At 39.9% G+C, this 15,174-nt stretch overlaps 3 protein-coding genes across 7 annotated transcripts; 1 reads left to right on the forward strand and 2 right to left on the reverse strand.

The window, feature by feature from the left end:
• On the forward strand, nt 226-14,812 carry LOC104761594. 5 transcript variants are annotated; one of them, XM_019240220.1, is made up of 4 exons: nt 501-882; nt 1,553-2,424; nt 8,228-8,617; nt 14,605-14,812. In XM_019240220.1, exons 2-3 carry the CDS (start codon nt 1,574-1,576, stop codon nt 8,592-8,594), a joined length of 1,218 nt encoding a protein of 405 aa, XP_019095765.1. In that variant the 5' UTR covers nt 501-882; nt 1,553-1,573; the 3' UTR covers nt 8,595-8,617; nt 14,605-14,812. The 5 variants fall into 5 exon arrangements, with proteins under 5 accessions (XP_010483003.1, XP_019095765.1, XP_010483002.1 ...); XM_010484700.2 differs by lacking the exon at nt 14,605-14,812 and having other exon boundaries at nt 502-882; nt 8,228-8,819; XM_019240219.1 differs by lacking the exon at nt 8,228-8,617 and having other exon boundaries at nt 509-882; nt 1,553-2,814.
• Nucleotides 3,311-7,873, reverse strand: LOC104761593 (protein TORNADO 1). The gene is made up of 2 exons (XM_010484698.2): nt 4,895-7,873; nt 3,311-4,815 (listed from the first exon to the last, which is right to left on the reverse strand). The coding sequence occupies exons 1-2, from the start codon at nt 7,652-7,654 to the stop codon at nt 3,445-3,447; spliced, it is 4,131 nt and encodes a 1,376-aa protein (XP_010483000.1). The 5' UTR covers nt 7,655-7,873; the 3' UTR covers nt 3,311-3,444.
• On the reverse strand, nt 9,114-13,522 carry LOC104761595 (protein TORNADO 1-like). Its single transcript, XM_010484702.2, has 2 exons — nt 10,698-13,522; nt 9,114-10,618 (listed from the first exon to the last, which is right to left on the reverse strand). The coding sequence occupies exons 1-2, from the start codon at nt 13,455-13,457 to the stop codon at nt 9,248-9,250; spliced, it is 4,131 nt and encodes a 1,376-aa protein (XP_010483004.1). The 5' UTR covers nt 13,458-13,522; the 3' UTR covers nt 9,114-9,247.

Consider the following 15,174-nt stretch of genomic DNA (forward strand, 5'->3'; position numbering starts at 1 on the left):
TGAGAAAAGTATATCATTTTTATTTATAAAATTTCAGTATTTTCCTTTACCGTTTAACATATTATTATTAACCCATATATATTTAGAGAAAGAAAAATTACGAATATAATTAAAGATCCATGTGATAATAACTGATGTGTGGGCCCCAAAGCCCCATTACCTTCAATCTCAGAATAAAATAAAAGTTTAGAAATAACTTTTCTTCTTCTTCCTATTTTTTTTTTTCCCCAATAACTTTGCAAATTTACAAAAAAAACCAACAAGACTCCATTAACGCTTGTTGCCAACCACCAACAACAAAAAAAAAAGCTCACAGCTTTCGATCTTCCAAACTCTGTAACTGTAAGTGATTTAATCCGCATGAAGTATTATTGTAAAGCTTTTCTTTTTATAATGGTCATGAATTCAAAGATGAGGTCATCTATAGCTTTCAATCTACTTTATTTTGTTTTTGTTTTTGTTTTCACAGCCGAAACAGTTGAAATTTTGAGACTATATGACCCACCTTTTCTTAGTGGTCCGCCATTGAAGTGACTGTGCTAAACCCTAATCTTATCTTTCTTTCTTTCCGCCGACCCCTCAGAAAAATTTCCAAATCTTTTTTCAACTTACTAACAGTTTTTGCATTTAAAACTCTCTTTGAAAATTTGTCTTGTTGGGTTTCTTTCTTAACTTCCTTTTTTATGTAAACCCACCCACATGCTTCTTAGTTCCTTTCAACCATCTTCTTACACGACTTCGACTTGTCTTTTTATAAACCCCTCTCTTTTTGTTTTGTTTTAAGTCTCTTCTCTTTGTGTGTGCTGTTTAGAGAAATCAGCTGCCTTCTCTTCTTAATTTGGTTTTTACAAGCTGCGGATCAAAGCTTGGTTTTGGATTTAGGCAAGTTTCTTTTACTCTTTTTTATTGTTTGTGTTGATTGCGAGCTGTGTGGCAGAAGTTTTGAGTTTCTTTTAATGATTGGATCGAGCTAAAGATATGTTTGAAGACTTGTTTTACCAAAACATGACTCTAGTTAGACTGGTTTCGAAATTTTATTTACTGTTGAATGTGTTATCTATGGTGTGAGGATGAGATTAGCTTGATCTGTGGATTTTGGCTCTATTGATTTGTTGACTTTATTGTGAGTTGGAATCTCAGGGAGGAGAGTTTTTTTTTCATTTTTCTTGAGATTCCCTCTATTAGCTCTGCTCTGCTCTGTTTAGTTTAGGCTTATACCCTAAAAGAAAACTCTTCCAAGTTCTCTACTCTGATTTTGATATCAAACTGTCCTTTTGGTTGGTGTTTGATATTTTCTGTTGCCAAATTAATAAACATTTCTCTTAAATATGGTTTTCAAAAACTGTAAATCTACATTGTTTGAGTTTTAATTATAGAATAGCCCTTTGCATGCTTAAGATATATTCAAACACCATGGCATGGGGAATAAATTGCTCAGCTTGGTGTTGTACTTATCATTGGACACAGAGTTCACTTTTTAGAGTCATGAATCTTCTGAAACAATAGACTCCATTTACATGTACTGATACTAATAGGCCTTCATCTTTTGCAGGATTGTTTGTTAGCTTCTGCAATGGACTCCCCACAATCTGTTGTTTCACCATTCAAGATCGGTGAGTCAGAGAACGAGAACTCAAATTCTGTGCAGAGCTCTGGAAACAGATCGAATGGCATGAATTCCAATGGGAAAGATTCTAAAAGTTGTGGCCGGGAAGACCTTGTTGGTACTCTTGAGGTTTATGTCCATCAGGCAAGGGATATCCATAACATTTGTATATATCACAAGCAAGACGTTTATGCCAAGCTTTGCCTTACAAATGATCCTGAAAAGTCTGTCTCGACCAAAATCATCAATGGTGGTGGGAGAAATCCGGTTTTTGATGACAATGTTAAGCTTGATGTCAGGGTTCTGGACACTTCCCTCAAATGTGAGATTTACATGATGAGCAGGGTGAAAAATTATCTTGAAGACCAGCTGCTTGGTTTTACTTTGGTTCCTATGTCGGAACTGCTCTTCAAGAATGGGAAACTTGAGAAAGAGTTCTCTCTTTCTTCCACTGATCTGTACCATTCGCCAGCTGGTTTTGTTCAATTGTCACTCTCCTACAATGGATCCTACCCTGACGTGATGGCTATTCCCTCTATGCCTTCGTCTGTTTCTGTTGATGAAACTACCAAGGATCCAGAAGGGTCTGAATCAGTTCCAGGTGAGTTGGATAAGATAGAGTTTCCAGATCCTAATGTCGCGAACGAAAATGAGAAGATGGTTTCCGAGTATTTTGGGATCTCCTGTTCCACTATTGACTCAGAAACTTCTGACAGCTTGGTTACTTCCGATGCTGAGAATCATGTGACCAATTCTGTCACTTCAATACTGAAGCAAGATTCACCTGAGAGCAGCAATGCAACAAATGGAGCTGCTTCTCCTCACGCTTCAGCTCACTCCGCCACAGAAACACCAAACCATGAACATCTCTCTGTCGTGAATTCCAAAGCGAGTTCCCAGGAGTCAGGGAGCGAGGCTTCAGGTGAGACATCCGAGGAGAAGATTGTGAAATCCGTCCTCACTCTGAAAGTTGAGCCGGAGTCAAAGGTGGTACAGCAGGATATCGTCGACATGTACATGAAAAGCATGCAACAGTTTACTGATTCACTGGCTAAGATGAAGCTTCCTCTGGACATTGATAGCCCAACAAAATCAGAGAATTCAAGCTCTGATTCTCAGAAGCTGCCAACACCAAAGAGTAACAACGGATCCCGTGTGTTCTATGGGAGCAGGCCCTTCTTCTGAGCACCTGTTTTACCAAGTTCAGACGAAGACCACAGATCACCCTCAGACTTTTCTAATGAAGAAAGACTAATCCTAATGATGTAATTTTATAATGTACCATTTGATGTTATATCTGGTCAGCTTGATGCTTTAGTTGATGTGAGTTATTATGTATCACTAGCCTTTACGCTATTAGAACTATGTCCGCATGATATGAACTTCTGCTTCCTAATCATGTTTGTATTTTATGAGTAACTGATCTTACATCCACAAGAATCTTTAAAGCATAGTGATCAATGCTAAGATTGCTTAATTATTCGTACAATCATCATATGGTGTGATTGTCACTCTCTGGACCCATTTGCTCTTTGTGACTATCAAAGAGGTGGTCCCTTAGGTGGGGAGAGAGAGGCAAAGGATCCAATGATTCAGCTTTCTGAAAAAATCTTTAGAACAAATGTTTGGATGTTCTCTGGTTAGTTGAAGTGTCTTTGTCACAGGATCTTGAGGTTGCTTTACTGTCTTTATACCATGTGGTAATAAAGATAAGGGATCCAACAGTAGATAAGTAATGATTCAAAGCATTACAATAAGGCAAACATAATGTAATGAAAATGGTTTTGCCTAATTAAACTCCTTTCTCTTACTGTTCATTTGTAGCTAGCTAGCGAGCATTAGAGAGGAACTTGGTTGACTTCATTGGCTCTGGTGATCATATGCCGTTTGCAGATCCAGGCGATGGACCCATCATCTCTGTATCTAACTCGCCACAGGCCAAACTTTTCTGCAATATCCCTCCCGGCTGAGCAATTCTGTTCCCTCAAGTAATCGATGAGCCACTGTTGAGCTGCTCTTTGGTCTTGCTCCTGAATATCTCTATCTCTGCCTCGGTTCCTACCCAATGCAGCAGCGACCCCTATGGCTCCTGCAGCTCCGGCCGCTCCAGTCATGACAGCTGGGTTGGCTAGGTGAGCGATAGCATGGCCCAAGTCAGGTATCATGTGCCCCATCCCAGCTGCCCAGTTTGCTCCTATCCTCAATGCAAAAGTCACCAGTTTCATGAAGTTTGTCATGTATGGAGCCAAGCACTTCACAGCGTGGTTGTCTATCTGCATCACGTCACACCCAAGTTGATCTTCTACGACGTGCATTTCACGTCTAAATTCGCATAACATGTGTATCCTTAGAGCAACCATGCCAGGAACCATAGCTGTGATCAGTCTTCTCCCGTAGTTCTCTGCTCTGATGAAGTAAAACATGTTTGGAACTTTTCTTTCATCCATCTGGACGTTATAGTTGACAAGGTAATTCACTTTGTGATGAAGCTGGATCAGAAGTCTGTGCTCATAGTATCTCACTCCTTGGATCTCTTGTTTCACGTCTCGTACCTCTTGCTCGATAATCTTCAGTCTCTGAAGTACTGCTTCTAGTCCCTTGGCGATTCCACCGAAGCTAGGATCAACTTTTTCCAGCTCATTGGTCACCGATACATGATTATCTGCTTCGGGGTCGTCGGTGGGAACTTGTAGTTCTTGGGCTAAGTTGTGCAGATCATGGTACCTTCTTTGCAATACTTCTCTGAAATCATCATCAGACAGGAGGTTTCGGGCTAAATCAAATCCGGCTCTTAGAACAGTCTTACCTGAATCTAGAACAGAGTCCCATATGTGTTGATAGTCATACATAGTCTCTGCAGGAACTGATGATAATGCTTCTTTTAGTCTCTGGAGGGAAACAAACTGAGTTTTTCGAAATCGCGGTGGAGTCAAGTCCTGGACACATTGTGGTCTTATGATGTGCTCAAGGAGGATTACACCTTGGCAGCTGCTCTGGATAGCCGGAATGATTAGCTGGTGAATGAGCCTCAGTGTCTCTGTCAAGCTCTTTGTTGAACAAGCAAGAACATCAATGTAATTTCCCAACTGTCCTCCAAGCTCCACTCTAATGTTAATGCCATGGATCGTTATGGCGATGAGGTGCTTTTCCAGACTATAAGTAGCCCCGTGTTGGTTCTTCAGTTCCATGATTCTGTTATGAAGATGCACCTGCGCAGGCAATATGAACGATTGGTAAGGTTTAAGTTAAAGAGATGAAAGAAACAGGTAAGTGATTTTGAGCCCTTGCCTGTAAACGAGGGAACAATCCAGCTGTAAGAAACATGTGACTTGAATCATCGCACTGGAGATGCCGGCCTGAATAAACACAGTCATGTGTGTTTATCTGCCATTTCTGTGTCTTTCCTCTGCCTTCTTCTAGAATCGATGGGACTAACAATGAAGTGTCAGGACTGGAAGGGTCTTGTTCATAGCAAAGTTCTACTTTCTTCATCATCTTCACAAGGTCACACGCATCAAAGTGCTCAAGTACCTTTGAGGTCATCCCTGGAATTGGACTCTGTAAACTACTTCTCAACATCTTCTCTAGCTCTTTCCTGCTAACAAATCCATTTCTTTCCCCGGTGTTTTGCTTTCTTACATCAAGCTTTATCAACTGAGCAAGAACCTCACCACAAAACCACTCGTAGTCTAGTATCAAAAAGCCCAACTCATCAAAATAAATCACCTCTCCTGTTTGGTGAAGGCATGTGGCTATGGCTCGCCGCCTTGTCTCAACAATCTCAATGTTCTCGTTGCGAGACTTTATTCTCAGGGAAGGAACCTTAAACTGACAGAGATCTGCAAAGGCTTTCCATCTCATAATAGGTTTGTTTGAATTCTCTGATCTCCAGTCTGATAAGAGCTGTACCATATCATTGCAGAGCTGATAAACCCGAGGAACTCTTTGAAGAATGGCTTTGCTAGTCATCCGAATATGATGTGTGAGTCTACTAACCGAAGGAGATGATCTTGCATCAACTGTGAATACAGTGGGATAAAAATCCACTAATGCTAGAAACTTATCTCTCATTCTCTGAATGCAACCAACAGTTGTCTGAAAGCTTTCAGATTGCTGATTGATTTTGTCGGAGTGCGTGAGAACAATGGTGACATTCGGTTTCATGCATTGTTGGACCGCTTTCCTCGAGTTGGAAACGATGAATCTAAGCCAGTATTGAAGCTCTTCTTCTACTTCTGCTGGTGTTTTGGGTTCTTTATTGCTCGGTTTCCTAAACAAGCTCAATATGATCAAGAAGAGAGATGGGTTTGGGAACATCAAATCATGAAGAGCAACGAACTCGTGCTGCCCTGCGAGATTCCACATGGAGATCTTTGTCTCCTCGTCCTTGAACGTCTTTATTTTCATCCCACTAACAGCTTGCTCCACAGGATTCATCAAAGTTCTCACATTCTCCACATAAGGAAAACCGGAAGAAGATGAACTTTGAAGTATAGAGTTGCAGAGTGTTGTCTTGCCTGCATAGTCTTGTCCACACAGGAAAGCTCTAATGCTCTTTGGCTCAGTTAGTGGCATATCCTTAAGTGAATCATCAGTCTCTGCTTCATCTATCTTCCTACCATTGTGTCCCAGCTTCTGATAAATCTCATCTGCTTTCCCTGAATCTTGAAGCGGAGTTCTCGCTAAATCAATTTCCTCAATCAATGGATTAATCTGCAATGTCTCAGTGATTGCCTCCAATACTCTATCACCTCTTACCCCTTTGCATCCTTGTAACGAGAACCGTCTTAAAGACGAGTTCTTCTGCAAGCTCTTGAAGATATGTACGAAATCATCAGGTCCAAGGCTCGCATCGTCGTGAATACCGAGATGAACCACTGTCTCGTTTGTTGTCACCATCTTTAAAACCGCGGTGAGTCCATCTCTTCCAATCTTTGTCTTGGAACTTCCAAACACAATTGACCTCAATGTGATGTTAGCTTGTAACTGCAGAGCAGAGAACCTACTCAACGGACAAAGCAAATCCTCCACACCAACACTCCCAAAACGATTTCCATCAACATACAAACTCTGCAAGCTCTTGTTCTTAAATAGTCCAGCTGCAACGTAAACAACAGCTTTGTCTTTAAGACCGGTTTTCGAAAGTTTCACTTCTCTAAGAGTCTTGTTCTGTTCCAAAACCCATCTAAACTCTTTCGCCCACCGCGAGTTTAGCTTCGCACCCGTCATATCTAGAGACCTCACGGTTGTGTTCATCCCCAACGCTGCAGCGACTCTGCAAGAACCAGAAATGTCAATCTGGTAAACCCTCAGAGTGTTGCTCTCAGGTAAGAACTCAACGATCTTCGAGCTTCTGTCTCGTTTGTGATCTCCACTCCACACGTGAACCTCCATCTCTCTGTTCATACCCAAAACAGCAGATATCAATGGCGTCGCAGTGAAAGGACTGGAGTCGAAAATGGAGAAAAGTCTCAAACTTGAGTTGGTTTCGATCATCTTCGAGAGCTCTTCAGCTCCTTTTGACCCAATTGAGTCTTCCCAAATCTGCAATTCCTCTAACGAATCGTTAACCTGAAGAGCGGACCCGAGAAGGGTAGCTCCTCTGTATCCAATCCTCGACTCTGAGAACATAATCTCTTTCATGAAGCTGTTTCTTTTCAAAATCTCTGAGAGCTCGTTCAGACATTGTTCACTGAACCTGTTCTTTCTGAAAGCAAGCTGCTTTATCTTCGAGGTGTTGTCTAACAACAAACCAAGGCTCTGCAGCAGCTCGATTTCCCAAGAGATTCCTTCGAACTCCAAGTTCCTGAGAGATGTATGCGTATCTAAAGATGTGGCTAGCTCGATGAAGATCTGGGAAAGTGAAGTGAGGTTGTCTCTTGTGACGTTGATGTTCATGGAGCTCTCTGTTATTAGCTGACAATGCGTGGTGTTTCCGGAAGAGGAGAAAGATAGGGTTTGAAGATTGAAGCAAGTTTGTTGTGGGTCTTTGATAGCTTGAAGAAACCATGAGAGGTCTTTGAAGCTTTGGTCTGGCTCTGACTCCATCTTTCTTTAGGCAGCAAAGAGATGAGAAGAAAAGGTAAAGTAAGGGATTTTGTTTCTTTATCGGTGTGTTTTTAATTTTTTTTTGAAAACTTTAATTACAACAAAATCTTGACATTGATGATGAGTTTGAAAAATGTTGGTTGTGTGACTTTTATTTATATTTTTTACTAGTTTGGGTTACTGTAACATTTATTGTAGTAAAGTTTTTCTAAGAATTTGACAAGTAGATTTCTTGTAGTAAAGTTTTGATAATTACACATCAATTACATTATGATGGAAACTTAAATAAGTTTGTTTTAAGTTTTAAAATAGGTAAAACTTTAAAAAGATATAAATATGTAAGTTTTTTTTTGTCATAATTACAAAGATATGGTATATGAAACAAATCCACAAATGCATTATCTTTTTTTTTGAACAACAACACAAATGCATTATCATAAATAAAAATAATGACCATGAGAGAAATAAGAAAATTTCCTAAAAGATCGGTTAAATTTTCACTTAAAAATAGTTATGGAATGTGGAATAACATTTAGTTTATTGAGTAAATAAATAAATAAATAAAACTTTCANTCCTCACGCTTCAGCTCACTCCGCCACAGAAACACCAAACCATGAACATCTCTCTGTCGTGAATTCCAAAGCGAGTTCCCAGGAGTTAGGGAGCGAGGCTTCAGGTGAGACATCCGAGGAGAAGATTGTGAAATCCGTCCTCACTCTGAAAGTTGAGCCGGAGTCAAAGGTGGTACAGCAGGATATCGTCGACATGTACATGAAAAGCATGCAACAGTTTACTGATTCACTGGCTAAGATGAAGCTTCCTCTGGACATTGATAGCCCAACAAAATCAGAGAATTCAAGCTCTGATTCTCAGAAGCTGCCAACACCAAAGAGTAACAACGGATCCCGTGTGTTCTATGGGAGCAGGCCCTTCTTCTGAGCACCTGTTTTACCAAGTTCAGACGAAGACCACAGATCACCCTCAGACTTTTCTAATGAAGAAAGACTAATCCTAATGATGTAATTTTATAATGTACCATTTGATGTTATATCTGGTCAGCTTGATGCTTTAGTTGATGTGAGTTATTATGTATCACTAGCCTTTACGCTATTAGAACTATGTCCGCATGATATGAACTTCTGCTTCCTAATCATGTTTGTATTTTATGAGTAACTGATCTTACATCCACAAGAATCTTTAAAGCATAGTGATCAATGCTAAGATTGCTTAATTATTCGTACAATCATCATATGGTGTGATTGTCACTCTCTGGACCCATTTGCTCTTTGTGACTATCAAAGAGGTGGTCCCTTAGGTGGGGAGAGAGAGGCAAAGGATCCAATGATTCAGCTTTCTGAAAAAATCTTTAGAACAAATGTTTGGATGTTCTCTGGTTAGTTGAAGTGTCTTTGTCACAGGATCTTGAGGTTGCTTTACTGTCTTTATACCATGTGGTAATAAAGATAAGGGATCCAACAGTAGATAAGTAATGATTCAAAGCATTACAATAAGGCAAACATAATGTAATGAAAATGGTTTTGCCTAATTAAACTCCTTTCTCTTACTGTTCATTTGTAGCTAGCTAGCGAGCATTAGAGAGGAACTTGGTTGACTTCATTGGCTCTGGTGATCATATGCCGTTTGCAGATCCAGGCGATGGACCCATCATCTCTGTATCTAACTCGCCACAGGCCAAACTTTTCTGCAATATCCCTCCCGGCTGAGCAATTCTGTTCCCTCAAGTAATCGATGAGCCACTGTTGAGCTGCTCTTTGGTCTTGCTCCTGAATATCTCTATCTCTGCCTCGGTTCCTACCCAATGCAGCAGCGACCCCTATGGCTCCTGCAGCTCCGGCCGCTCCAGTCATGACAGCTGGGTTGGCTAGGTGAGCGATAGCATGGCCCAAGTCAGGTATCATGTGCCCCATCCCAGCTGCCCAGTTTGCTCCTATCCTCAATGCAAAAGTCACCAGTTTCATGAAGTTTGTCATGTATGGAGCCAAGCACTTCACAGCGTGGTTGTCTATCTGCATCACGTCACACCCAAGTTGATCTTCTACGACGTGCATTTCACGTCTAAATTCGCATAACATGTGTATCCTTAGAGCAACCATGCCAGGAACCATAGCTGTGATCAGTCTTCTCCCGTAGTTCTCTGCTCTGATGAAGTAAAACATGTTTGGAACTTTTCTTTCATCCATCTGGACGTTATAGTTGACAAGGTAATTCACTTTGTGATGAAGCTGGATCAGAAGTCTGTGCTCATAGTATCTCACTCCTTGGATCTCTTGTTTCACGTCTCGTACCTCTTGCTCGATAATCTTCAGTCTCTGAAGTACTGCTTCTAGTCCCTTGGCGATTCCACCGAAGCTAGGATCAACTTTTTCCAGCTCATTGGTCACTGATATATGATTATCTGCTTGGGGATCGTCGGTGGGAACTTGTAGTTCTTGAGCCAAGTTGTGCAGATCATGGTACCTTCTTTGTAATACTTCTCTGAAATCATCATCAGACAGGAGGTTGCGGGCTAAATCAAATCCGGCTCTTAGAACAGTCTTACCTGAATCTAGAACAGAGTCCCATGTGTGTTGATAGTCATACATAGTCTCTGCAGGAACTGATGATAATGCTTCTTTTAGTCTCTGGAGGGAAACAAACTGAGTTTTTCGAAATCGCGGTGGAGTCAAGTCCTGGACACATTGTGGTCTTATGATGTGCTCAAGGAGGATTATACCTTGGCAGCTGCTCTGGATAGCCGGAATGATTAGCTGGTGAATGAGACTCAGTGTCTCTGTCAAGCTCTTTGTTGAACAAACAAGAACATCAATGTAATTTCCCAACTGTCCTCCAAGCTCCACTTTAATGTTAATGCCATGGATCGTTATGGCGATGAGGTGCTTTTCCAGACTATAAGTAGCCCCGTGTTGGTTCTTCAGTTCCATGATTCTGTTATGAAGATGCACCTGCGCAGGCAATATGAACGATTGGTAAGGTTTAAGTTAAAGAGATGAAAGAAACAGGTAAGTGATTTTGAGCCCTTGCCTGTAAACGAGGGAACAATCCAGCTGTAAGAAACATGCGACTTGAATCATCGCACTGGAGATGCCGGCCTGAATAAACACAGTCATGTGTGTTTATCTGCCATTTCTGTGTCTTTCCTCTGCCTTCTTCTAGAATCGATGGGACTAACAATGAAGTGTCAGGACTGGAAGGGTCTTGTTCATAGCAAAGTTCTACTTTCTTCATCATCTTCACAAGGTCACACGCATCAAAGTGCTCAAGTACCTTTGAGGTCATCCCTGGAATTGGACTCTGTAAACTACTTCTCAACATCTTCTCTAGCTCTTTCCTGCTAACAAATCCATTTCTTTCCCCGGTGTTTTGCTTTCTTACATCAAGCTTTATCAACTGAGCAAGAACCTCACCACAAAACCACTCGTAGTCTAGTATCAAAAAGCCCAACTCATCAAAATAAATCACCTCTCCTGTTTGGTGAAGGCATGTGGCTATGGCTCGCCGCCTTGTCTCAACAATCTCAATGTTCTCGTTGCGAGACTTTATTCTCAGGGAAGGAACCTTAAACTGACAGAGATCTGCAAAGGCTTTCCATCTCATAATAGGTTTGTTTGAATTCTCTGATCTCCAGTCTGATAAGAGCTGTACCATATCATTGCAGAGCTGATAAACCCGAGGAACTCTTTGAAGAATGGCTTTGCTAGTCATCCGAATATGATGTGTGAGTCTACTAACCGAAGGAGATGATCTTGCATCAACTGTGAATACAGTGGGATAAAAATCCACTAATGCTAGAAACTTATCTCTCATTCTCTGAATGCAACCAACAGTTGTCTGAAAGCTTTCAGATTGCTGATTGATTTTGTCGGAGTGCGTGAGAACAATGGTGACATTCGGTTTCATGCATTGTTGGACCGCTTTCCTCGAGTTGGAAACGATGAATCTAAGCCAGTATTGAAGCTCTTCTTCTACTTCTGCTGGTGTTTTGGGTTCTTTATTGCTCGGTTTCCTAAACAAGCTCAATATGATCAAGAAGAGAGATGGGTTTGGGAACATCAAATCATGAAGAGCAACGAACTCGTGCTGCCCTGCGAGATTCCACATGGAGATCTTTGTCTCCTCGTCCTTGAACGTCTTTATTTTCATCCCACTAACAGCTTGCTCCACAGGATTCATCAAAGTTCTCACATTCTCCACATAAGGAAAACCGGAAGAAGATGAACTTTGAAGTATAGAGTTGCAGAGTGTTGTCTTGCCTGCATAGTCTTGTCCACACAGGAAAGCTCTAATGCTCTTTGGCTCAGTTAGTGGCATATCCTTAAGTGAATCATCAGTCTCTGCTTCATCTATCTTCCTACCATTGTGTCCCAGCTTCTGATAAATCTCATCTGCTTTCCCTGAATCTTGAAGCGGAGTTCTCGCTAAATCAATTTCCTCAATCAATGGATTAATCTGCAATGTCTCAGTGATTGCCTCCAATACTCTATCACCTCTTACCCCTTTGCATCCTTGTAACGAGAACCGTCTTAAAGACGAGTTCTTCTGCAAGCTCTTGAAGATATGTACGAAATCATCAGGTCCAAGGCTCGCATCGTCGTGAATACCGAGATGAACCACTGTCTCGTTTGTTGTCACCATCTTTAAAACCGCGGTGAGTCCATCTCTTCCAATCTTTGTCTTGGAACTTCCAAACACAATTGACCTCAATGTGATGTTAGCTTGTAACTGCAGAGCAGAGAACCTACTCAACGGACAAAGCAAATCCTCCACACCAACACTCCCAAAACGATTTCCATCAACATACAAACTCTGCAAGCTCTTGTTCTTAAATAGTCCAGCTGCAACGTAAACAACAGCTTTGTCTTTAAGACCGGTTTTCGAAAGTTTCACTTCTCTAAGAGTCTTGTTCTGTTCCAAAACCCATCTAAACTCTTTCGCCCACCGCGAGTTTAGCTTCGCACCCGTCATATCTAGAGACCTCACGGTTGTGTTCATCCCCAACGCTGCAGCGACTCTGCAAGAACCAGAAATGTCAATCTGGTAAACCCTCAGAGTGTTGCTCTCAGGTAAGAACTCAACGATCTTCGAGCTTCTGTCTCGTTTGTGATCTCCACTCCACACGTGAACCTCCATCTCTCTGTTCATACCCAAAACAGCAGATATCAATGGCGTCGCAGTGAAAGGACTGGAGTCGAAAATGGAGAAAAGTCTCAAACTTGAGTTGGTTTCGATCATCTTCGAGAGCTCTTCAGCTCCTTTTGACCCAATTGAGTCTTCCCAAATCTGCAATTCCTCTAACGAATCGTTAACCTGAAGAGCGGACCCGAGAAGGGTAGCTCCTCTGTATCCAATCCTCGACTCTGAGAACATAATCTCTTTCATGAAGCTGTTTCTTTTCAAAATCTCTGAGAGCTCGTTCAGACATTGTTCACTGAACCTGTTCTTTCTGAAAGCAAGCTGCTTTATCTTCGAGGTGTTGTCTAACAACAAACCAAGGCTCTGCAGCAGCTCGATTTCCCAAGAGATTCCTTCGAACTCCAAGTTCCTGAGAGATGTATGCGTATCTGAAGATGTGGCTAGCTCGATGAAGATCTGGGAAAGTGAAGTGAGGTTGTCTCTGGTGACGTTGATGTTCATGGAGCTCTCTGTTATTAGCTGACAATGCGTAATGTTTCCGGAAGAGGAGAAAGATAGGGTTTGAAGATTGAAGCAAGTTTGTTGTGGGTCTTTGATAGCTTGAAGAAACCATGAGAGGTCTTTGAAGCTTTGGTCTGGCTCTGACTCCATCTTTCTTTAGGCAGCAGAGAGATGAGAAGAAAAGGTAAAGTAAGGGATTTTGTTTCTTTATCGGTGTGTTTTTAATTTTTTTTTGAAAACTTTAATTACAACAAAATCTTGACATTGATGATGAGTTTGAAAAATGTTGGTTGTGTGACTTTTATTTATATTTTTTACTAGTTTGGGTTACTGTAACATTTATTGTAGTAAAGTTTTTCTAAGAATTTGACAAGTAGATTTCTTGTAGTAAAGTTTTGATAATTACACATCAATTACATTATGATGGAAACTTAAATAAGTTTGTTTTAAGTTTTAAAATAGGTAAAACTTTAAAAAGATATAAATATGTAAGTTTTTTTTTGTCATAATTACAAAGATATGGTATATGAAACAAATCCACAAATGCATTATCTTTTTTTTTGAACAACAACACAAATGCATTATCATAAATAAAAATAATGACCATGAGAGAAATAAGAAAATTTCCTAAAAGATCGGTTAAATTTTCACTTAAAAATAGTTATGGAATGTGGAATAACATTTAGTTTATTGAGTAAATAAATAAATAAATAAAACTTTCACGTGCAAAGCTTTTACAAGAAGTCAAGAAGGAGGTCTAAAAGTCGCAAAAGCTTTGGACAGACTCTTGTTAATGGGGGGACCTAGATGTTTCTACTGCATGTTCTGTAATAATATTGCTTTGATTTCTTTGCTTAATGCTTACTAATTCTTCTAAAAGATACGTTTTTTTGTTGTTGAATTTGAAAATTAATTAAATAGACTTTCTTCATTAGTATTTGGAACTTAAACAGTAGATTCAAAATCAAATAGTGATCAAAGATGTATACATTGTATCAAACCAAAAATTGTTGTTTACCAAAAAAAGAAAGAAAAAAAAATGATGGTAATTTTCTCAAAACATAATTTAGTAAAATAAGCAGGTTAACTTGTAAAAGTCACTAACTATAATGTGTGTTTATACTTTTATAGTTTTACTAGAGGTAAACTACCTAAGAGTCCGTATCTTGAAAGGACAACTTCAAATGGATCGGAACCTGTAAGACACACAATAAAGAATAACTTAAGCTTCTTTAATTACGAAAGCACAGTTTCATTCTAAGGCTGTGTGCTAAGTGCTAACACACAAGTCTAGATNGGAAGACCGCAGGTCACTCTTAAGACTTTTCTAATGAAGAAAGACTAATCCTAATGATGTAATTTTATAATGTACCATTTGATGTTATATCTGGTCAGCTTGATGCTTTAGTTGATGTGAGTTATTATGTATCACTAGCCTTTACGCTATTAGAACTATGTCCGCATGATATGAACTTCTGCTTCCTAATCATGTTTGTATTTTATGAGTAACTGATTTTACATCCACAAGAATCTTTGAAGCATAGTGATCAATGCTAAGATTGCTTAATTATTCGTACAATCATCATATGGTGTGATTGTCACTCTCTGGACCCATTTGCTCNGTTGAGGTCATCTCCATCAATAGATCTTGATATAAGTTTCTTACAAATGAAAATCATACAAATATTATTATTTAATTTGATGAGTTTCTTAAATAGTGTAATAACTCTCTCCAAAGTTTCTAAAACCTCTTATCTAAGAAACTTTAAAACATATTTAAGAAACTCAAACAATTTTTTATTAATAATTTTTCTCTGTCTATTCTAAGAAATTTAGGTTAAGAAACCTTAGAGTACCTCCATCAAAG

Source organism: Camelina sativa, chromosome 18 (assembly GCF_000633955.1).
Source record: "Camelina sativa cultivar DH55 chromosome 18, Cs, whole genome shotgun sequence".
NCBI lineage: Eukaryota > Viridiplantae > Streptophyta > Magnoliopsida > Brassicales > Brassicaceae > Camelina > Camelina sativa.